Raw genomic sequence first — 24,712 nt, 5'->3', positions numbered from 1 at the left:
GTTTACTTTTGAAAGACTATGCAAAGCATCACATTGTGAAAGTGCTACTCATATGCATCCTCTCCTTTTATCTCCACAGCCAAGATATAAATTGATTCTATATTATCCTCTTAAATCAAGAGACATAAATCCACCAATCAACAAAGCTGAAGGCAGAGCTGAGAACAACCCTTCCTCAATCGAGAACTAGTTGGTTCTTCCAGTCTTTCCTGTAACTGACACAAATTCTGCAGTAAAAGGTCAATCCTGGCAGTATCTTTCTGCTGAGACTGGAATCTAAAGGAGATCATGTTATTTTTGCCACAGAAATATTCTCCTTCCTTCTCTTTCCAAATTAGTCTCATACTGCCAAATTGAGTTCCTAGAGTCACTGACAGAAATTAAACTAGAAGCTGTCATTAAAATCCAGGCTTTCCTCTTGCTACCTCAGGCAAGTATTAAATTCATTTCTAATGAGGCAAACTTGTAATCATTATGACAGTGTTGGTGGAGAAAGAACTGCTTTCGAAGAATATTTTTAGCATGTACCATTCTGGGTCATCATAAAATGGCTATCATTGAATGGTCCATCTTTATAGAAGTCCTATGTTAATGAGTTTCCAGCAATTATGTTTATGAATTATTTCCTCTTGCAAAAACTTTCCTTCATCAGAACTTGGAGTCAGCTGCCATTCTGATACTCAATATTTCAAGACAGAGCCAAAGGGAAACAGAGAAGAGGAACCAGCAACTTCATTAAAAACAGTGATAACACTAGGACAGGGTTTAAAATGAACATGACACACAGCCTTCCTCTTAGATAACTCTTGACTCCTTAACCCAGGGCTCTCCAGAAGTTTTGGACTAAAATTTCTCCAATCTCTTACCATTGTTCATGCTGGATATGACTAATCAGAGTTGTATACCAAATCCCATGGAGGCTCAAAGTTTCCCCACCTCACCTAGGTTCATGTATAACAGGGATGGAGGGTGCAGTCCTAGACTACAATTTGCATCAGGTTGGGCTAGCATCGTCAGTAGTGAGGAATGATGAGAGTTATTATCCAATAACATCTGGAGGGCCACATTTTGCCCACCATGGTAGAGAGAGAATCATAAAGTTACAAGGGGTCCCAAGGGCCACCTAGTCCAACTCTCTTCTCACTACAGAACCTCAAAACAGAGCATCCCCAGCAGGTAGCTGTCCAGCCTCTTTTTGAAGATGTCCAGAGAAGGAGACTCCACCATCTCTAGGCAGTTGGTTCCACTGCAAAACAGCTCTTACTGTCAAGGTGTTCCTTCTATTGTTCAACTGAAATCTGCTCTCTGGGAACTTAAAACCATTACACCTGGTCCTACCAGGTAAGAAAAAACAAACCTGCACCCTCCTCTTTGGGACAATTCTAGAGGTATTTAAAGAGTGCAATCATGTCACCCTTTAGACTTCTCTTCACCAGGCTGAAGAAAGAGTTCTATATGTTAGGTTCTTCTGCATTTCTCTTTTTCTCCTAAGTGACAGAAACATGGCTTTATCACTTCACAAGAGCTTCTAAGCATTGAATCAGAAATAATATGACACAATCACAGCCTGAAAATACCTAGACCATTTGCATATTCATCTGAAATGTTTACCATGTTAGCTGACTCCTGTATACAAACTTAGAATGCTCCTTCCACCTTTTCATCCACAATTCTGAGGTAAAATGGGGACAAAGCAGAGCTTGGAATAACATGTTACAAATAATGAGCTACTTTTAATTAATTCCTGCTACAGAGAGGAGGAGGAGAGAGGCAGCTGGGCAGCCATTGAAATCTACAGCAGAGGCAGAGTTGATTGAGCTCACTGCCACAAATTGTTGAAACATCAGGAGCTTTAATGTTGGTGTTTTCTGGAGGAGACTTTTTTTCAGGAGGAAGCCCACAGTCCTGTTCCAGTAATTTCCTAAGACTTTTCAGTATGGACACTGACGGAACCACGGCAGTCACCTGCAACACTTGTGGGATTTTTGTCTTCTTGCCTACAGAAGTGGAGAACTTCACATGCACCAAGTGCAAGTTGGTAGCCCTCTTGGAGAAAGTGCAGCAGTTGGAGTCCAGAGTAGCTACACTTCAGCATATTAGGGAGCAGGAGGATTTCCTGGACACAACAGAACTAAAAATCCTGGATGAATACCACGCAGAGGAAGATGCTACAGCCGAGGAGATCAGTTCACATACACAGGAGGCAGACAGCTGGAGGAATGTCACACAGAGAAGTAGGCCAAGAAGGGATCGATCGGGGAGCTTGCAGCTAGAGAATCGATTCGAAGCTCTTTCCCTTATCAAGGAGGATGAAGAAGAGCAGCATGGACAGACTTCAGGGACAGAGCAAGCAAGCCTGAGAGTCCCACCCAAGGGAACAGCCGCTGCTAAACCTCGTAGGAGGCGTGTGGTTGTAGTGGTGGACTCTTTGCTGAAGGGTACAGAAGCAGTGATTTGTAGGCCTGACAAGATGTCTCGAGAGGTGTGTTGTCTTCCAGGGGCAAAGATCCGTGATGTGACAGAGAGGCTGACAAGACTGGTCAAGCCTACTGACCAATACCCCTTCCTTTTGGTCGACGTGGGAACCAATGATACTGCAAGACACAGCTTGCAGAACATCAAAAGAGATTACGAGGCGCTTGGTAGGAAGCTGAAAGGAATGGATGTACAGGTTGTCATCTCGTTTCTTCTGCCAGTTGAAGGGCACGGTCCAGGAAGGGAGAGGAGAATAGCGGATGTGAACAACTGGCTTCGCAGATGGTGCCGCCAAGAACAATTTGGATTCTTTGATCATGGGCTGCGGTTCCATGAGGAGGGACTTCTTGCAACGGACAGGTTGCATCTCACACCAGTTGGAAGAAATGTTTTTGCCAACAGTCTCAAGAACTTGATCAGGAGGGCTTTAAACTGAGTTCCGTAGGGAAGGGAGACAATATTAAGGAAGGCAAAAGGGATGGCGAAAATAGTCAAACAGACATAGAGGAAACAAGAAAAAAAGTGCAAGGACCCAACAGTGGGAGGCAAATAAACTTGCACAAGCAGCAAGTAAAAGGGAACCATGGTCTGCGATGTCTCTACACTAATGCACAGAGCATGGGAAATAAGCAAGATGAACTCGAACTCCTAGTACAACAAAGCAAATATGATATAATAGGCATCACTGAAACCTGGTGGGATGAGTCTCATGATTGGAATGTGGAAATAGAGGGGTATAACCTTTTTAAGAGAAATAGGCCAAACAGGAAAGGAGGAGGAATAGCACTATATGTCAGAGATATTTACACCAGTGAAGAGATCCAGGACATCAATCATGGAAGCCAGGTGGAGAGCATCTGGATAAAAATTAAAGGGGAGGGAAACAACAAGGATGTTACGGTGGGAGTCTACTACACACACCCCCCAAGTCAGATGGAGGAATTGGATGATGCCTTTCTAGAACAGATGACCACACATTCAGAAAAGAGAGATGTAGTAGTGATGGGTGACTTCAACTATCCTGATATTTGCTGGAAGTCAAACTCAGCAAAATCCTCAAGGTCTAGCAAATTCTTCACTTGCCTGGAAGACAATTTCATGGTCCAAAAGGTGGAAGAGACAACAAGGGGGTCAGCTATTTTGGACCTGATCCTAACCAACAAGGATGACTTGGTTAATGGGGTACAAGTGGTGGGATCATTAGGTGGAAGTGACCATGTTCTCCTGGAGTTTGTTATACAATGGAAAGGAGAAGCCAGGCATAGTCAGAGACACATTCTAGACTTTAGGAGAGCGGATTTCAGTAAACTTAGAGAAGTATTTAGGGTGATCCCGTGGTCAGAAATACTAAAAGGGAAGGGAGTTCAGGATGGAAGGGAGTTCCTCAAAAGGGAGATACTGAAGGCACAATTTCAAACAGTTCCAGTGAGAAAGAAAAACGGGAGGTGTCTCAAGAAACCAGGATGGATGACTAAGGAACTTTCAACCCAGCTAAGTTTGAAACGGAACATGTATAAGAAATGGAAAAAGGGGGAAATCACGAAAAAGGAATTCAAAGAAATAGCAGGCATGTGTAGGGGTAAAGTCAGAAAAGCTAAAGTGCAGAATGAACTCAGGCTTGCTAGAGAGGTTAAAAAGAATAAAAAGGGATTTTTTGGATATGTCCCCAGCAAAAGGAAGAAGAAGGAAATGGTAGCCACTGCGGGCAGAAGATGGCAAAATACTAACAGGGGACAGAGAAAGGGCAGAATTACTCAACACCTTCCTTGCCTCAGTCTTCTCAGAAAAGGAAAAGGGTGCTCAACCTGAGGATAATGGAGCAGAGGACAGATTAGGGGAATTTCAGTACAGAATAAGTAAAGAGATAGTACAGGAATACCTTGTTAATCTAAATGAATTTAAGTCTCCAGGACCAGATGAACTACATCCAAGGGTACTAAAAGAACTGGCAAATGTAATATCCGAGCCATTGGCAATCATATTTGAAAACTCCTGAAAAACAGGTGAAATCCCAGCACTGGAGGAGGGCAAACGTTGTCCATATCTTCAAAAAGGGAAAAAAAGAGGATCCCAACAATTATCGTCCAGTTAGTCTGACATCAATACTAGGAAAGATTCTGGAGCAGATCATTAAACAGAGAGTCTGTGAACATCTAGAAGGCAATGCCATAATCACAAAAAGTCAACATGGGTTTCAGAGAAACAAGTCATGCCAGACAAACTGATCTCTTTCTTTGATAAAATTACCAGCTTGGTAGATGAAGGGAATGCTGTGGATATAGCATATCTTGATTTCAGTAAGGCCTTTGACAAGGTTTCCCATGACATTCTTGCAAACAAGCTTGAAAAAGGTGGGCTAGACAAGCTAACTGTTACATGGATTTGTAACTGGTTGACTGGCTGAACCCAAAGGGTGCTCAACAATGACACCTTTTCATCCTGGAAAGAAGTGACCAGTGGGGTCCCACAAGGCTCTGTCCTGGGGCCAGTGTTATTCAACATCTTTTCAATGACCTGGATGACAGAATTGGGAGCATACTTATCAAATTTGCAGATGACACCAAATTAGGAGGAATACCTAATACTCCAGAGGACAGGATCAACATTCAAAATGATTTGAATAGACTAGAAAGCTGGGCCAAAGCTAACAAAATGAAATTCAACACAGAGAAATGTAAGGTACTGCACTTAGGGCAGAAAAATGAAATGCACAGATATAGGATGGGTGACACCTGGCTGAATGAAACTACATGTGAAAGGGATCTTGGAGTCCAAGTAGACCACAAGTTGAACATGAGTCAACAGTGCGATGCGGTAGGCCAATGCAATTTTAGGCTGCATCAATAAAAGTATAGTGTCTAGATCAAGAGAAGTAATAGTGCCACTGTATTCCGCTCTGGTCAGGCCCCACCTGGAATACTGTGTCCAGTTCTGGGCACCACAATTCAAAAAGGACATTGAGAAACTGGAGCGTGTCTAGAGGAGGGCAACTAAAATGGTGAAAGGTCTGGAAACCTTGCCCTATGAGGAACGACTCAGGGAGCTGGGGATGTTTAGCCTGGAGAAGAGAAGGTTAAGAGGTGATATGATAGCCCTGTTTAAATATTTGAAGGGATGTCATATTGAGGAGGGAGCAAGCTTGTTTTCTGCTGCTCCAGAGAACAGGACCCGGAACAATGGATGCAAGCTACAGGAAAAGAGATTCCACCTCAATATTAGGAGGAACTTTCTGACAGTAAGGGCTGTTCGACAGTGGAACAAACTCCCATCGGAGTGTAGTGGAGTCTCCTTCCTTGGAGGTCTTTAAGCAGAGGCTAGATGGCCATCTGTTGGGGATGCTTTGATTTGGATTTCCTCATGGCAGGGGGTTGGACTGGATGGCCCATGCGGTCTCTTCCAACTCTATGATTCTAATTCCTTTTTGGAAAAATGAACATATAAAATTACAATTTTAGCTTAATGTGGGACAGCTACATCCCTTTCATGGCACAGCTGTTATTTTTGTCAGTTTTATATTTATAGAGGTTGGACTTGATAAACGAAGGATAAGAAATATCACATAGTCCAAGTGATGGCTTATGCTATTGCCCCCTGCTCAGTTGTGTGTGTTGAAGTAAAATAACCTGGAGGGAAGAAATTTTAGACTCAAGGGTAGTGGTTTACAGAATTCGCAAAGATGGGTTTAAAAAACCTAATAAGTAATTTTTTTTTTGGCCATTTGTGAGAAACAAAAAAAGTGTTACTTGTGTGAGTAACTAGCATTTGTTACCTGTGTGAGTAACTAACAATTTTGGGGGGGCCTTGGAACTGTAATTGTAAACAACTGCTTTTTTAAAAGCAGCTTTCCAAATCCTGGGAAACAGTGAACTTAGACTAGAAAATGACCCAGTGTGTTAAAAATCTGGGAAAAGAGATAGACCACCACAAGATGTATGCCAAGAGAAACTGGTAAATACAGTAGCTAGCTTGCTGAGAAACAGACATTTCTTATCATCCAAGGTCCAAAGGCAGCTTGCTTATTAGTAGCAGAGTTACAAGTTCAGGTATTAGGATTACGTTCCATGCCTGTATGCTGCTTCTTCCCTTTACACTTTCTGATTATCTCCAACACTTCCTTATTTGCTTATAACCACACCATCAGACACTTGAAGTAACAAGTTTCTTTAAAATAGTTACTTGCAACAAATAACACCTTTTTGGCAACAAAGTTACATTTGCTAAGTAATATAACAAGTGGGAATAAAGTCATTTTACTGAGTAAGGAATGTATTCTTGTTACTCTTTATCTGAGGCATATCTGAGGCATTTTGAAAGGCTTTATTTAAATGTTAGCCTTCACTTATAAATCTAAAGGTTTCTGCATCAAGATAGTCATTCTACATCAAAGACAGCATAAAGGAGCCTCATCAGTCCCAGCAAAGTGAACCTCTTAAACCTGGATCTTTTGCTGGGATTCACATGTGATCCAGTAATTTTAAGAAGTGGATGGGGGTGAAGAGATGAGAAGTAAAGAAAGAGAAGGATTTTTAAAAAATTCAAATTGCTATTTTTAATTTAAATATCACAACAAACTGTGGCTATTGCAAACATAGAGTACCAGTGGGAATCTGAGTATAGGAACAAAGGAGGGAAAATGCAAATCTGAAGCCATTTTCCTAGTGTCAACAGTTTGACCAAGATGTCTGAAGAAAGACCCTTCCTAAAATGCAAGTATAAAAATAAACCAGGATGGTGTGAAAAACTCTGTATAAGGCAGGTTATAAATCAAAGCCATTTTGGAGGCAGCCCCCCACAAAAAGGATCCAGGTAACTGATTAATTCCTGTACACACTTACTTGAAAGTAATAATCACTGGGACTTACTTCTTATGGACACCTTTGAAGAGTGTTCTAGTTGTGTATTTCTGCATGGCAAGGTGTTAAACAAGATGGCCCTTATGGACTCTTCCAGCTCTGATTCTATTATGGGACTTAAATTGAACAAACATACAACTGCATTTGGCAGTTGTGGATCTTGCATATTTGTATCCAGTTTTAAAAATGTTTTATGTAGAAACATGTGGCAACATTTCATCTGGTTCTCTTACCCTAAGTGAGAGCAACTGAACATGTGGGGAAAAGGCAGGAATACTTATCCAAATCCTGTCAAAATAAATCTAAATTGTGAAGCATTTTTTTATGCTTCAGATTTTTTTCTCTTTTTTCTTTGTGGTCTTGGATGTATGATGAACACACAAATAACCTTCTCTCATTCATCATGCCTTGCAGATGAATAATTGATCATTACCTTCTGCAGTTCTATGACGTACTGGCCAACAATGAAGGGAGACAACACAGTGAATTCTTCTGTTTTTGCAGCAATATAAGTATACATCCTCTCCACCAGCTGGGCACACTTTAGTATAACCTCAAATTCATCTGTAATCCCTTTGAAAAGAATTTAAAATGTGAGATTATAAAGTAGCATAGGCCTGTTACAGACTTCCAAAATAAAGCTGCTTCGGGTCTCTTTGGAGGTATGCTGTTTAAATGATACATGGGTCCTACGAGTCCAGAGGTCGTGCCAAAGCTACACTCCATTCCTAAGCACTGGAGTGCAGCTTTGGTGCAGCTTCCAGATTCTTAGGATACATGCATCATTTAAACAGCATACCTCCAAAGAGACCCAAAGCAGCTTTATTTTGGCAGCCTGTAACAGGCCATAATTTCCTTTTGAGCGAGCCAAATGTGATGTAATGGCCTGAGCACTGGACTATGACTCTGTAGATAAAGCTTTGAATCTTGGATCACCTATGGAAACTTACTGGGTGACCTTGGGCAGGTCACACTCTCTCAGCTACAGAGGATAGCAATGGCAAACTCCCTCTGAAGAAACTTGACAAGAAAACCCTGTGATAGAGTCACCATAAATCAGAAACAACTTCAAGGAACACAACAATAACATAATTTCTTTTGCACTTTTTCTTCCAAAATATGGGAATAAACAGTTCACGTCAGCCCATCCAACAGTATGTGGAATCTACATAATGCATGAAACCAGAGAAATGCAGCATATTAAGAGAAATTATACATATGAGACAAGAGGAATGAGATTGTCCAACAGTGATTCCCTCCTCTTCTGTAGAAACAAGAGATTTATGTACATAGACAAGTGAGGATTGATGTGAGATGAAATCCAACAATACCAGGAGGACCATACATTTACCCCTTCCCCAGATATAGTCAATTCCTGTCAAAATTGATTGAGATTGGTAACTGCCAGGTGTTAAGGGACTGCCATGGCCCCCAGGGAGGTTTGGAGGATCACACCCCCTGGAAAAAAAAGAAAAAAACCTGGCTTTGGCCCCAAATGTTAACATCTTAATGTCAACTTTTAGGTAATTTCCTGTTGGGGGGGGAAGAACTCTCCTGAGCTGAAAATGGCCTTGAGGGGTAGAATAACAAATGTTGGGTGGCCCACAGGCTATACTACCTGCCACTGAAATAAACAGAGAAGCTCTGAAGCGCTCAATCATTCTCATGTGTGCCCAACTTTCCCATACATTTGAAGGTTGGGAAAAGAATATCTATGAGTAGGCTCCAATGAAGCAATGTTTCTCATGAATATTGGTGGCCTACTATGGAAAACAGGAAGCATGACTAGATTAGCCTTCATCTGATTCAGCAGGACTTGTCTTAAATTCTACACATACACCAAGACCATAATAGAAAATCAGAATAGGATACAAACATAACAAAATATCTCACCTCTGTCTCCTTTCTGCCTCCCCTCATGCATAACTGAAACAACCAGTCTATGAAAACTGTCCAAGAATGATGGAGCTGCTTTCAGCATCACCTGAAAAGAAATTAAGTAAGACACTACAGCTAAGGGGCAAATGACATTCTGTAGGTTAAAGCTACAGAATGTATGTCTTAATTGGTTATCATACTATAAACTAGCACTTCTAATTTAGAGGTGCAAAAATAATGCCAGACACTCAATATATAAGAAAGTAGAGGCCAGCATCTAAATTATGCTATCCTAAAAACTTGGATTTCGGGAAATTCATAACACAACATAGTCTTGTACCATTACACATAGGTTCAGTTATCATATACTGCCAAAACAGCAGCATTCTTACGTAACAGGTAAGTTATCACCAAAGTAAGAAGAATCCTGAGATATATTTACCAACACACATCCCTACGTTTCTTTAGGGATATAAACTCTAAGGGTAGGAATCCCTGAAACAGCCCCAAAAGAATTCAGAGAACACAAAATGTTCTTAAAAACTAAATAGGCTAGACAAATTATATATTACTAAGGGGCTTTCTAGACGGCCCTTTGGGACGTCCGGAGGACGTCCCATTTTAAAAAAGGGGCGTCTCTTTTAGACGCCCCTGGGCCTCGTACGGACTCCGTCCGTACAAGATGGCGCCGGCCTTTCTACATGGCCGGCGCCATCTTTACGTATCGGACGCACAGCGTCCAGACGCGTCGCGCCGCTGCTGACGTAGCGAGCGCGCCCCTGGCGCCTCGCTACATCGCAAACGCGACGCAGAAAGAAGCTCCATTTTGGAGCTTCTTTTTTCGGTCCGCGCGGGAGTCGGGCCGTTTGAAGGCTCCGGCTCCCCCGCGGACCTTCTGGCGGCGGCGCCAGACCGCTGCAAAGCGGCGGTCTGTACCCCGCGTAAGTTCTTAAAATGAATTTCTACTGTCTAGGGGTATTAAGAATTGGGAGTTAGTGAATGAATTAGAAGGTGTATAGCTTCCTAAGACTATACTGTTCTAGATATAAATATGGTTGTAATTGTTTTGTCCTCTCTAGTTTACCTTTCTTTTGTTTTATATTTTATGGATGGAAGAAAACGGGTAAAGCTAAGGTTAAATAGTATCAAGCTGTGAAAATGAATTAATATCATTTAAATGGGTCAAAACACATTGCAGCAATAATCCAGTTTGAGATGACGTTAATTGCCCTGGCTCTGTGCTAGGAAATTCTGAGAATTGTAATTTATTGTGGCACAGAGCTCTCTGAAAGAAGTCTAAATGTCTCACAAAATGACAGTTCCCAGAATTCCCTAGCACTGAACCAGGGCAGTTAAAGCAGTCTCAAACTGGATTATTGCTGCAGTGTGTTTTGGAACAATGTTTTAAGAATCGGGATTTAGGGAAGAATATGAGATATGGGAGCAACCACCTGTTTAGCTGACATACAGATATTTAAGTAATACAAAATGAATTTATAAGTAGGAGTTGTAATATTCTGAAACAAATTATTAGAAATAAAGTTAAATAAAAGAGGAAGTAGAAGATATGGATATTTATAACCAATGACTGGCAAGTGAGAAGTGAAATATATAATTCGCTTTTTGTGTTTGTGTGTCTGTTTGTGGTGTTTTATGCAGTTAAGTTTTTTTTTCTTTATATGTAATTTTACTTTATAAAATTTATGTATTTAGTAAATAAAATGTTTAAAAAACTACACAAAAGTGTGAAAACAGTACCAGTCTTTTTGCTCTTGCACATTTTCCATCTCTTCACTTATGGACAATTTTTTTTTTTTTTTTTTTCTTTTTTCTTTCCTTTCCTTCCCCCCCCCCCCCCCCTTTTTTTTTTTTTTTTTTGGCAGAGTCTTTCAATGTTTGGATACATCTCTGTTTAAACACAATGAACTATGAACATTCCAAATAAAAATAGATACAAGACTCTGCTGACCAATATATTAGATTTGCTCAGACCCACAAAAATCACTTGTAGACCACTACATCTTATGTGGCAACATCAAAACAAAACAAAATAATGGCCTGATAATTACCTTGGGGTGGCACTGCAGTATGGAAAACAGTACTTCGTGAATTCCCAGGAAGATGCTACCATAGTTCCTTTGGTCAAGAGGAACAATGAGAAGGATGTTGAAAACTAGGGTAACATGATGAGGGTTGGAGAGCACCCTTTCTCCTTGCCTCAGGAGGACTGCTACTGTCTCCAATATAGGCACTATGAGGGTGGAAAGCAGTGTTGCATCCTGAGCAGCCTCTTTGGCTTGCAACTGTGACAGAAGAAAGAAAAGAAGTAGAGAAAAAGATGTGAACACAGCCTTTCCAGAAACACGCAGGGTTACCATAAGAGCCACATATGTATGCACAATCAGTACTGAAACCCACTAGTAACATATGTGATGTACAAATAGCTATGCAAAAGCTTTTATGTAAAAATTACGTCTTTGGATCAGAACACCCAGAATCCTCCCATCAGTATGGATGCTGGCCATAATGGCAGGGGAGAAGAGGGGGGGCATTCTGGAAAATACAGTCCAAAAAAATAACCGCCTATTCTGGGTGTTTTTGTTGAGAACCACTGCTGCATGCCAGTGTGGGCAGCTGACCGACAGTCAAATGTAGGCAATCCCATCTGTTTTTCTCACTGCCATCAATTCTTCTCTTCTCCATTCCCATTTCTTCCTCTCATCTAACTGGGCCACTAGAGAACATACAGATTCTTTTTGCAGAGAGGGTATTCTGATAAGAGATCAAGGGGCACATGAGAAAAGGCTGAGGGCTACAGAGTCTTAGGACCATAGATAGCCAACCCCTACTCTTGACCATACTGAAAGAGGAAAACACGAACAGAAAAATTTGAGCCCCTTCTGCACAATCAGTTTTTAAGTGAACAAACAGTACTCTTTTGTCTTGCACACAGCTGGCATTGTCATGGTGAGCTGGATTGTAGGGATGCTGGATGTATTCTATTTTCTACCTGGGAAAGCACATTTGCCACTACTGCAATTGCAATTTTCAACCATTTTTCAACAAGAATCTACTGAATACAGCAATTTATTTTGCCCACACAAGCTTGTGTCCTTTAGTAAATATTACATTTTACTTATGACTGAAGTTATAGGTGGCTCCACATTCTCCAGTTTTATGAAACTCAAGCACTAGAATACACACCTATTCTAACTTTTTAGAAAATGAAGACAAAATGCTAGGTTTCTGTCTTCTTCTACAGTTCCCCAAGATGTTTAAAACAAAAAGGCCTCCTCATTTTCTACAAGGCTTTATTCCCTCCTACTGTGCAACTTTTGTGCTAGCACATGCATCCAATCCCATTTAAACTGAACAGCTACAGAGTAGCAAACAAATTAACTTCTCCCCCCACCTCTAGAATGCCTATGTTTTGTGTCAAATTTTTTTTATTCTTTTTGGAAAATGAATGTTATCTTTCACTTATTGCAAAGTAGAAATCTATCCACATTACAACAACAAGAAGTAAGAGTAGGAATAACAACAGTCAGCGTAGCTTTCCCCTTTCTGTTCACTACATGTTCTCAGGATTAAATAGTATGTCAGAAGTGCCAGAATGGGGTTTTGAAGAGAATAATCCTGAAGCTAAAACTAACAGATGAGAAGAGTGTATCCTTTCAGTATTTCTTTTCAGTGGCTCCTCAGTTCTGATTTGATGACATACTTACAACTAAAGCAGTGATTATCTGGGGACTGGAAAGCCAGAAAGCTCTCTCTTTCTCCCCACTTAAAGGGCAGCTGAGCAGCACTTTGATAAGAAGAATAGCTGACAACACTGCCTGCAAAAAATATGAAGAGAACAAGATGGTAATAAACATGCTCATGAAGCAAGGGAAGTGAAGAGCAGTTCAAAGCGTTAGGAACATTAGCCACACTGTGATTTTAGAAAATCTCTGAATCATAAAAAAACATTCAAAGACTGATGCTTTTTCTAGACAGCTAGAATCCTATTGTTATACAAAACATATTTCTGTTTACTTTGCTGCATGTATACAACTAAATTTCAATTATTGGTTCCACTTGTTGTGTACTTTGTTATTCTACTTATTTTATTTATTAAAATATTTATACTCTGCCCTATATCAAAGATCTCAGAGTGATTTCATATATTATAACAACAACAACTATAACATTTGCCTCCAAGTAAGAATTCTGAATCTGGCCAACTTTAGCACCAACTTAAGGTTAGTATTCTATATTTCACACTATACATTAGCATATGTTGATATTCAGGGGAAAAAGAAAATAAGGTGGTTTTGTATGTTGAATATTCAGGGTTAGAAGCTGGTCAGATCACTTGATCTAAAAATAGCTGCTTCTCCCAACTAGAGTAAACCTGTTCAATCAATGGGATTTACATCGAGCAACTGAGCCACTCTAGTTAGGACAAGCAATTGGATTTAGACTGCTATCTATATCAACAGCATTATGCTGTTTAATGAACTGGAAAGAGACAGTATTACAAGTTACAATAATGTGTTACAATTTTCTATTCATGAATAACACAGCAAAAGAAGCTATACATTTTTGAAATACGCAATCCCTAACAACAGTTATCAGGAATAATTAAACAGCAAGTGCTTTTTTTATATGAAACTCTTAATTGTTACAAAAAGTCTTGTTAAGTAATCCCTACTGTAAGACAGGAGACGAGAGTTATGGCATATGTTTTCATTAGAAAGTCTTCTATCAAGTATAGTGAAAATGCCAAGCAGCCTATTTGGAAAGACAACTATTTTAATTTTTGTTAGATTGTGCATGAGGTACACTCTGCTCCTAAGAATTTAAGAGGAATGTGTAAAAGCCTGAAAACTGCTTTCTACATATCAAACCCACCATGTGAAGATATTTCATTTCATTGAATCATAGAATCGTAGAGTTGGAAGAGACCACAGGGGCCATCCAGTCCAACCCCCTGCCATGCAGGAAATCCAAATCAAAGCATCCCTGACAGATGGCCATCCATCCTCTTCTTAAAGACCTCCAAGGAAGGAGACTCCACCACACTCCGATGGGAGTTTGTTCCACTGTCGAACAGCCCTTACTGTCAGAAAGTTCCTCCTAATATTGAGGTGGAATCTCTTTTCCTGTAGCTTGCATCCATTGTTCCGGGTCCTGTTCTCTGGAGCAGCAGAAAACAAGCTTGCTCCCTCCTCAATATGACATCCCTTCAAATATTTAAACAGGGCTATCATATCACCTCTTAATCTTCTTTTCTCCAGGCTAAACATCCCCAGCTCCCTAAGTCGTTCTTCATAGGACATGGTTTCCAGACCCTTCACCATTTTAGTCGCCCTCCTTTGGACACGCTCCAGTTTTTCAACATCCTTTTTAAACTGTGGGGCCCAGAACTGGACACAATATTCCAGGTGGGGCCTGACCAAAGCAGAATACAGTGGGACTACTACTTCTCTTGATCTAGACACTATACTTTTATTGATGCAGCCTAAAGTTGCATTGGCCTTTTTAGCTGCCGCATCGCACTGTTGACTCATGTTCAACTTGTGGTCTACTTGGACTCCAAGATCCCTTTCACATGTAGTCTCATTCAGCCAGGTGTCCCCCATCCTATATCTGTGCATTTTATTTTTCTGCCCTAAGTACAGCACCTTACATTTCTCTGTGTTGAATTTCATTTTGTTAGCTTTGGCCCAGCTTTCAAGTCTATTCAGGTCATTTTGAATTTTGATCCTGTCCTCTGGAGTATTAGCTATTCCTCCTAATTTGGTGTCATCTGCAAATCTGATAAGTATGCTCCCAATTCTGTCATCCAGGTCATTGATAAAGATGTTAAATAACACTGGCCCCAAGACAGAGCCCTGTGGGACCCCACTGGTCACTTCTCTCCAGGATGAAAAGGAACCATTGTTGAGCACCCTTTGGGTTCAGCCGGTCAACCAGTTACAAATCCATGTAACAGTTACCTTGTCTATCCCACATTTTACAAGCTTGTTTGCAAGAATGTCATGGGAAACTTTGTCAAAGGCCTTACTGAAATCAAGATATACTATATCCACAGCATTCCATTCATCTACCAAGCTGGTAATTTTATCAAAGAAAGAGATTTCCAAGTTTAAGAAAAGGTTGTTTGTTTGTTTGTTTATTTTTTCAAGAATTTAGATCCCACCTTTCTCCCACAATGGGATTCAAGATGTTTAAAACAAAACAACACTGCAAAAGCAGCAATATGTTTTTGTGATAGACAATTCCTAACAACAGTTATCAGGAATAATTGAACAGCAAGCAGCCTTGGCTACTGTGGGTGGTGGGAATAGTTATCAATGCATCTATAAGGCAATGGCAATGGGTTGGCTATATCATTCTTTTCCAGTCTTAAACTTTTCAGATGTATTGGATGAATCTCATCATCTACAACTCTTATCATCCACAACCAGCAAAGCCAATGCATTGCCTACTGTGGATGGTGGGAATTGTTATGAGTGCATCTATAAGGCACTGGGTTGAAGAAAGCTGAGTTTGATTCAACAGAAGTCAATCTCATATATTCACACATGTAACTTTCATAGCTGCACATTATGACTTTAAGCATGAGGAAAGATATATGGGAGCAATCTATGGCAGCACATAGTAGAGGGCTATCAGCAACTCACAGAAGAACATTATAAGGCTGGTAAATAATATTAATCCCCTTACTTCAGCATTTTCTTTCCAAATGTTCCCAACATCTACACCCTCAAGCAAGAGCCTCAATATGATGCAAAAGTTGTCGGTGGTACACTTCTCCATCAGCTGAGTCATCAGTTCTGTCAGCTGAACTTCTAGATCTTGAATAAACTGAACTCCAGAACCTGAAATTGTTCAAGTGAAACTATCATTAGAATTGTTAAAATTATATGGGAATCATGTAGCTCTTCAGATGTTGTTACAACTGCAAATCCCAGGAATTTAGACATCATATGCAATGGTGAAGCATTCTGAGAGTGGCAGGCCAACAACATCTTTAAAGCCCCACAATTTCCACCTTTCATTTGGATAATAATTCCTTTTAAGAGCAAGTTATAAAACATTTTGTACATTAACTTTAAAGCTTTTCAGACACACAGCATAAGCATCCAGTTTAGAGAAAAGAGGTCCAATTCAATTCAGAGGTCTAATATTTAGGAAAAGAAAGTAGGGTTCAGCTTCTCCTGCTACATGAACTTCATTTTGAAATCTCCAGTAGTCCCTGCCCATACAATTCTCCTTAATTAATTTGATAAAGATTAATTTCCCTTAATAAGTACAATCTTACACACTGAGGTGGGTGCAGTGAGACTGGAAAACTTGAAGCTTACAAGGTCTATTTTGTTTTTACTAGAATCTAAGGATGCTTTCAGTTAGCATGACCCTGCTCTGGGAAACTGGAAGGTAGAGATGGGAACTGGAAGAAATATTCTACATGCCCAGTAGTAAGAGGCAAATGACCAATATTTTCAGAATTCAGAAAGCTAAGCGAGGAATCATCCAAGTACGGTTGTAACCAGTACATTACTAGCTACTGGTTACTTAAAGAAAAACAAATCCCTGAGAACGTATGATTTTGAAAGCTTACAATCATAACAGGAAAAAAATTCTGTACTTGGCTTTATTTTAGCAAAATGGGCCAAGATTTATTTAGTTACTTAAAGTGGATTAACTTCTTTGTGAAAAGCAAAAACAGGCCTTAACAGTCTAGGTGGCACATAGAAAAGAGACTGAGAATTTATAGAGAGAGGGATTTAGAGGTATGTGATTTAGGAATGTTAACCTGTGATGGAACCTGTTGGTTTTTGAAACAGATGGGCTACAGGAAAACATACCTAGAAGTCTTTTACAAAAGAAAAATCACTGAGATATGCCAATGAAAACCATCTACATGCTTCAGCCATCTATTTGTAATAATCATCTATGCTGATATCAATCACTACTAGCCAAACTTGCCTAAATTGGTTAGATGTTCTACCACTCTTCCATATTAACCCAGGAGGGAGAGACTACAAAGTATTAAAATCACTTACCCATTAGCATCTTTCTGACAGAGTGAAATACAGCAACAGAAGTAACTTGTGCAGAATACATCTCTGGTATGGAGCAGAAAACAGTTAAAAACTGCAGCGCAGATTGAAGAAATTGGACATTGACACTTGCCAAGTCAAGCTCCTTTAATATTTGAAAATAAAATTGTTTGTACAGTTCATTGTGAGAAAGCTGCTGGGTCCTGCCTTGCTTTGCTGGACTTTCAGGCTCACTCGCCCCACTCACAAGGTCTGCCAAATGAACATAAGAAGAATCTGCTTTCAGAAGGGTTGTAATGCATGATATGAATGCAAAAGGCAATGGTTGGCCTTTGGGACTATTTTGAAGGCAGAGCTCTATAGTGGCCCCTGCCTGCAGTACTGCTTGTTCAAGCAAATTCAGCAATGTTCCCAAAGCTTGGTGTTTCCCGTGCTGCTGCTGGAGCTGTAAACTTAGAACGTGACACTGTACAGTCAGTGCCACTAGAAGAAGCTGGTCAGCTGCAGGACTCCAGTGTCTGGAGTGTTGTGTATTGGCTGCACAGGGCTGGCAAGTTGCTAGGAATGACATGAACTTTTCCAGGTTTAGTTTCACACTCTGTCTTCTCTCAAACATGATCTGAAGATAGTATTCCAAAAAGGTTTGGATCCCATGAAGAAATTCATTCCACGAAGCAGTAATCAAAATGCTGGAAAAAGTCTCACATGCCACAAACATAGAGGTCAGTACAGCTTCAAGAACATCACTGGCATAGAAAACCTTAAAGGATGAGTTTGCATTTCTGCCAGTCTGCAGGATTGCTAGGAGGTGGAAGCAAGTTGTCAAGAACTTCAAAGAGAAGGCTTCACTGCAAGCTGCACTGGCTTTGGTATTGACAGCCATAGACATCAGCAAAAGAAAGCACCTTGTGTGGTCCACAGGAAAGAGGCTGTCTAATTGCAATGTTGAAATTATCTCAAGTAAATTCAAAAGTCTTTCAATGTGCTCGTCTTCCAAAGTAATATAAGACCTTTCCTTCACTAATGATAGTATATTCTGAGCAACTTTTTCCATTGCTGTCCAGCACACAGAAGGTTCATTGCTAGGCCCTGTGCTAGCAATCTGACTGGCAGGAACATTATTCCACCACAGAATATCTTCTGCAGATAGCTGTTGAAGAGGTTGGTTGGCAACATTGTTTACTGTGGAGCAGAGCATTCTAGCAGAATGCTGAATTATATGGCTTAGAAAGGATGAGTGCAACATACACATTTCTGGAAGAAGAGAACTGCATAACAAGTCTTTAGACACCTTCTCAATTGTGATTAAGGAACTCTCATCACATGGTGACGTTTGCACTTTGTTCACTAACAAGGTCTTCAGAAGTAGCCCTGAAATATACAGTGTGTCGTTCAGAGAAAGATAAGGAAACAGAACTGGAAGATTTGAAACTACAAGGTGCCAATGTGCAGTAGGGTAAGAGAGACTATTTATGGAGCCTATATTGCCATCCCAGAGTTCAGTCTCCTCTCCATTCAAGTAAGACTTTCCAGACTGGAGGATGAAAGCTCCAGCATGCTGCAAAATCTGATCTGATGTCTCAGTGAAACAGCTGGTGTGCAGCAACATATTCTTCATTTTTTGGAGCACTAGCCATTCAGTGCAATATCTACTTGTGGAGCAGGAATACCTTAGATGTCTGGTTATCTTCTCCCAGCACTTTGCATCCAACCCAGGGAGAATAGATGAAAAATCCCAGGTGCCTATAGTAGAATCGGCAAGAGCAAAAGTTGTTTTGGCTAGTGGAGAAACATAATGTCTGCAATTTAAACCAAAGAGTGTATCAGTTGAGACCCAAGTACATGCAAGGAGAAGTACTGAGTCGCTAACTTTCTCTACCCAAATTTCCAGTTCTTTTTCTTCTGTCTGGACATTCTTCAGCAGATTAAACAAAATTTGGATGATTTCCGTCTGCATTGTCTCCAACAAACTCTGAGTCCGATGCACAATGCGCAGTGGGGTGGAATCATCTAAGCTCGTCATGTGGAAGAGAACAAAATGCAGCAGTGTGCTCATAGACTGAAGCTTCAAAGCCATATCAGAATTACCGTTGACATCAGGAATAATGACGGTCTGACACTTCTCCAATATGAGAGATGCAACATCCAGGATCTGACTAGAAGGCAGATCCTGCAGGCACTCACAGAGTTTGGTCTTAATGCTGGCAGGCAGAACTGGGAGCCTTAACTCTTCTGCAGCTGGACGACAGAGAACACACAGGACCTGTTCAAAGAGTTTTTGGAACTGCCGCAGTTTGGCGTAAGTGTGGAAAAGAGCACCAATGAGAGACTCCTGGGCCTTTTTTGTACGTGGCTCAGAGACTTCTGCATCAATCCAAGCTGAAGCCAGTAAGTCATCCAGATCGGGTTCCACAATCAAATGATTTAATGAGATCAAGGCATTGAGGCACCTAAACCAGGCAGGTATAGCAGCCTGTGGATGATTTACCAGCATCTGTGCCAACTGCTGGTAGAAATGAAACTGGACCTCCTTGTGCCGAATCCTGTCAGAGGCAATATTATAGATGTTGCTGCTTAGCACTGAGTTTAGAAGTTGCTCCATGGCAAGGAGATCTGAGATCCATTCTGATGAAGAAAGGGGGCTGTTCCAAAAATCCCCTTGCAGGTGGGAAATCTTCAGGCACTGAAAAAGTTGGATAAGCATATGAAAACTGAGAAGGTGGTTTTCAGTTTTGTTGTAAGACTCTAAAAAGAGTTTAAAAAGCAAAGGCACTGAATTTGCAACCACCTTCCCATGAATTGCTGGTTCACAAAAATTAGGATCCCCTAATGCAGACTGGATTGTGTTGACTGGGAGCAGCACATGCTTCAAGCCCTCTTTCTTGATCTTATGGGGCTCTTTCTCTGGCAACAACTCTTCTGTGTAGGACGGCAGGAGCTCTGGTGGAAAAACAGCACCTCGCAGCAAAGCCTCTATGTGGTTTCGGATCTCTTTACACAGGTGTTGCTGTGCACGGGCATCATTATTTGTCCGCATTTGCATCCCAGTAGTGAGTAAATGTCTCAGGAGCAAGCATGGTTGAAGCAGGTGTTTGGTCACTTGACCAAATACACGATTTGCATTGGCCTGTTGCCTCTGAACCAGAAGATACTTCCCAAATGCTAACTGGAGGACTTCAAACAGCTGGGAGGACACAGTAACTTCTGACATTAGCTGACAACATGCTATTTGGCACAACTTATTCAGAAGATCCACCAGTAGCTCAAATTTTGTAGTATAAACTATAGCGAGAGGAGGGGAGGAAAGGATGCCACTACAACAACTTAGCACTATGCTAAGGTTCTTCAGCATTTTTTGAGTGTAAAAAGTAGAAAGTCTTTCATTAATGATCTGAAGATTAAAAAAAGAAAACCAAAGGAAAGTTCAGCTCCACATTCTAGATAGAAATTAAACTCTAAAACAAGGCTATTTAAAGCAGTGACCCATGGATTGGTGCTGTTTCACAGCAAGTTTACAGGCAAGGGATTATGTCACACATATACACGCACACACATACACACAGTGAAACAGCTACACTGGCTACTGGTCTGTTTCCAGGCAGAATTTAAGTTGCTGGTTTTGACCTTTAAAGTGCTAAATGGCTTGGGTCCAAACTATCTGAAGGACCGTTATCTCCCTATACAAGCCAGCCTGAGCACTAAGATCAGCAGGAGAGGGCTTTCTCTCAGTCCCACCATCTTCACAAGTGAGGACTTGGGAGAGAGCTTTCTCCATGGCTGCTCCCAGACTGTGGAACTCCCTGCCATGGGAGGTCAGATCAGTTCCCTCCCCTGATCTCTTTCCACTGGCAGCTGAAGACATTTTTTATTTAGGCAGGCTTTTGGTGGGCAGATTTTGAGTAATATGGTGTGCTGTTTTAATGTTTAATGATTTTTACTGTTTTTAACGATACTGTTTTTAAATCTATGTTTTAATGTTGTATTACTGTATTTATTTTTTAACTTTTATAATCAATATTTTAGCTCTGGAACACTGGGGAAAAATGAATTGTCCATCCTGTGCATCAGATAGCCTGAGAAGCACTTCTGTAAAAGAATCTTCTTATGCAGCTACAGTTGTTTAGTCCAGATTATTTATTATGCACTGAGGATGCATGTACACTGTAAAAATCATGCTGCTTGACACCGCTTTAAATGCTGTAGCTCCATCCTATGGAATTCTGGGATCTGTAGTTTTATAAGGTTTGCCAAAGATTGTTGATGTCTCATAAGACTACAATCCCAGGATTCTGTACAATGGAGCCATGGCACTTAGTGGTATTTCTACAGTGTAGATGTACCCTAAGTCAGTCAGAGTACATCTAGGTTGTAAAAGTACAGTGGTGCCTCGGGTTACGAAATTAATTCGTAACGCGGCCGCTTTCGTAACCCGAAAAGCCTTCGTAAGCCGAATTGCCATAGGCGCTAATGGGGAAAAGCCGCGATTCCGTGCGAAAAAGCCGAAAAAAGCACCAAAAGTTTTTTCGTAACCCGAAAAAACATTCGTAACCCGAAACAATAATTCCCTATGGGATTTTTTCGTATCCCGAAAATTTCGTAACCTGGGTATTTCGTATCCCGAGGTACCACTGTAATGCAGTTTGACACTACTGGCAGGGGTGCTTTGATTGTGAGTTTCAGCATGGAAGGGGGTTGGACTGGATGGCCCTTGTGATCTCTTCCAACTTTATGATTCTACTTTATGTGTGGTAGCTCCATCCTGTAGAATCTGTAGTTTTACAAGATCTTTAGCCTTCTCTGCCAAAGAATACTGGTGTGTCACAAAACTACAAATTCCAGGATTCTTTAGGATGGAGCCATAACAATTAAAGTGGTGTCGAACTGCATTATTTTTGTAAAAATAAGGCATTCAGACTCTTACTAGAGTGAAGAGAGCTACTGGGGTCTAAAGGTCACATGTTTTGCATACTTGATTTCAAAAGACTGAAATATATATTAAACAATTTAACCCAGTAAAGATTTAAAGTACTTTAAAACCATGCCCATGTGCAGATTTGGATGAAACCAGTAATGCCCCAAAGCTGTGATGGTGTCATTCAGGTCTCTTAGGGGAGGGTACAACTAGGGAACCACAGGAAAGATTAAGAGAGCCCATACAAGTCTATGCAAGACTCACAAAACACAGTCATGTAGACATCTGCAGGACCATAACAGAACATGGCATACAGGGACAATATAATCTAAGAGGTTATGTCTCTGTTCGTGCAGGAAAAAAGTTTGGGAATAATGACAGTGCAAGGTGAAATAAGTGAGGCCCAGCAAGAAAGTTAGAAAAATCTGGTAGGCCCAAGCAGTTCAGCTGACCAAATTGTCCTATAAATACCCACACATCTATACACTGAGTTACCTGTGCAATTGAAAAACGGAGTGTTATGGTTTTTCCATCCTTAAAAAGATCCTGCAGTTTTCTGCTATGAAGGATGTTGTCCAGGTACGTCCAAAGCTTCTCAGTAATTTCATCTGACAATTCAAGTTTTTTGTTGTAAAATGAAACCAGGGTGCGACTCGCCCAATCTAGTAAGACCTATGTTCCCAAAATAAAAATGCACAAATTAATAGCAACAATTTGAGATCTTCTGTGGACAGGTGTGAAGGATGAAGAGAGTGGGGGATCCTGTACATTTTGCAGATACAGAAGGCATTTCTATTGCTAAATTCAAACAGATCTTTCTCTATGGGCTGCTTAAATCAGAGGCACTTTAGAAACTACATGCTAGTCTGAGGAGGAACCGTTCTTGGAAGTGCATAATGACGTATTGACTGTATCTTCAGTGAGGCTTTTTAAAAGGGTGAACAAAAATGCAGACTGTAGGCTGCATAAAGAACTCAAAAGTATTTTTGCAGGTTCCCACACTCATGCTCCCAAGAAAAAAAATCAAGAAATTTTGAGCCACAAAATTGTTTCCCAAACTTCAGTTTTTAGAGAGTGGTGGGGTCTGTTTTAAGCCTAGGGAGGCCTTACGTCAAAAGGAAGTTACTGGCCATTTCCTACTTTGGACAAATGGCCCCCAACAGGTCTAAAACAGGCTATGCGGATGGCCAACTGTGGCCCATGGAATTTGGGAGTGGGGGGTACACTGAGTATTTTTAGGGCAGAAAAATGGTAGAAGGTTATGATGGGGATTGAAAAGCAAGAAATGGTTCTCTAGCGTCTAGGGAGCCGACCTCTGCTTTAAAATAATAAAATAATGATTAGTGAATTTAGACACTGATCAGAGAAACCAAGTGTGAAGTGTACAGAATATTTCATAAGCAACACAACATTCTGATCCCAAGAGTGTGTCCCTCTCTTCACATGTAAAAAACATTTCTGAACTCTTTTAAAAACTAGTACTGTATACAAATGGCATTTGAAGTAAACAGAAACTCAAGTTTCCTTACAGAAACAGCAGGATTAACATCATTGTACTGTTTTATCTTGTGATAAAACAAACTTATATGAAAAACAGAACAAAAGAAAATGTATTTAACTCAAATAATTGTTCAGATACCAAAGTAATTCTTAACCATTTCCAGTCCCAGATTCCAGTTCCAATTCCAGTTGGATAACAAAAAAGGAAAAAATGGCTTGAAAAACATTGTATCTAGTAGCTCTAGTCGACTTCTGTACAACTCCCCCTTCCCCAACAAAACTCCAATTTGGAAAACCATGTATAGGAAATACATAGGAAAACGTATTACTTGTTCTTTGTTAGGAAGAAAACATTGATGAGAAACCCATGCAAACTGGGCCAATTTAAGTTTGTCCTCCCAAGGTGTCTTTGCACTTTTCAGCTTCAGGTGAATACCAGAGTAAATTGCCGCCATGGGGATGGTATCTTAAAAAAGAAAAGAAAAGACTATATAAAACACATGTCAATTGTGCCACAACGTATGCTTATAACAGAAGTAATTCCTTAAAGCAGATCAGTAGTATGTACACTCAATGTAGGATTCAGAGAGAGCATTGCATATCGGAAGGTTCCCAATTCAGATGGCTTTAAGTAAGCTATACTTCAATAGAGAGACACGCTGCAGTATTAGACCAAACGTAATTAAAGCTGCTGATTTACCTTAAGGAGATGTTGTGCTCAGTCTCCAAAGACAATGCACATCAACTACTCTCTCCACTCAAAAGCTGCAACGTAAGTGGTGGTGGTGATGATGAAGGAGCAAAATAAGGCATAAGGGGACCTGCAAAATTTTAAGAAATAGAAAACTACAGTCACCCTTCTACTTCTGCAGATTTAATTATTCATGGATTTAATATGTACTCCCTAGGAATTTCTAGATCCCCCCGTGTGACTCTATGGTCAATGCCTGCCAGAAGTTATGCTGGAGAACACTTCTCTAGGCATTTTTAAGGCCCTTCAGTGCAATTCTATGGTTAACTTCTGGCTGATGTTGAACATAAGG

The 24,712-nt window shown here is 40.5% G+C and overlaps 1 protein-coding gene across 1 annotated transcript in view; it reads right to left on the bottom strand.

Moving 5' to 3' along the window:
• The window catches only part of URB2 (URB2 ribosome biogenesis homolog), a 28,515-nt gene extending 4,023 nt beyond the window's left edge, over window positions 1-24,492 (bottom strand). The window contains exons 1-9 of the mRNA XM_042444074.1: window positions 24,370-24,492; window positions 23,999-24,135; window positions 22,665-22,841; window positions 17,261-20,648; window positions 15,918-16,072; window positions 12,932-13,042; window positions 11,276-11,509; window positions 9,222-9,312; window positions 7,762-7,901 (exon numbers count right to left, since the gene is read on the bottom strand). Of these exons, the coding sequence (XP_042300008.1) occupies window positions 7,762-7,901; window positions 9,222-9,312; window positions 11,276-11,509; window positions 12,932-13,042; window positions 15,918-16,072; window positions 17,261-20,648; window positions 22,665-22,841; window positions 23,999-24,124 (4,422 nt within the window). The 5' untranslated portion in view covers window positions 24,125-24,135; window positions 24,370-24,492. The remainder of the gene's footprint in view (window positions 1-7,761; window positions 7,902-9,221; window positions 9,313-11,275; window positions 11,510-12,931; window positions 13,043-15,917; window positions 16,073-17,260; window positions 20,649-22,664; window positions 22,842-23,998; window positions 24,136-24,369) is intronic.
• Between the last annotated feature and the right edge of the window lie 220 nt (window positions 24,493-24,712).

Source organism: Sceloporus undulatus, chromosome 1 (genome assembly GCF_019175285.1).
Source record: "Sceloporus undulatus isolate JIND9_A2432 ecotype Alabama chromosome 1, SceUnd_v1.1, whole genome shotgun sequence".
Classification (NCBI taxonomy): Eukaryota; Metazoa; Chordata; class Lepidosauria; order Squamata; family Phrynosomatidae; genus Sceloporus; species Sceloporus undulatus.
This window is presented reverse-complemented; position numbering and strand designations above follow the sequence as displayed.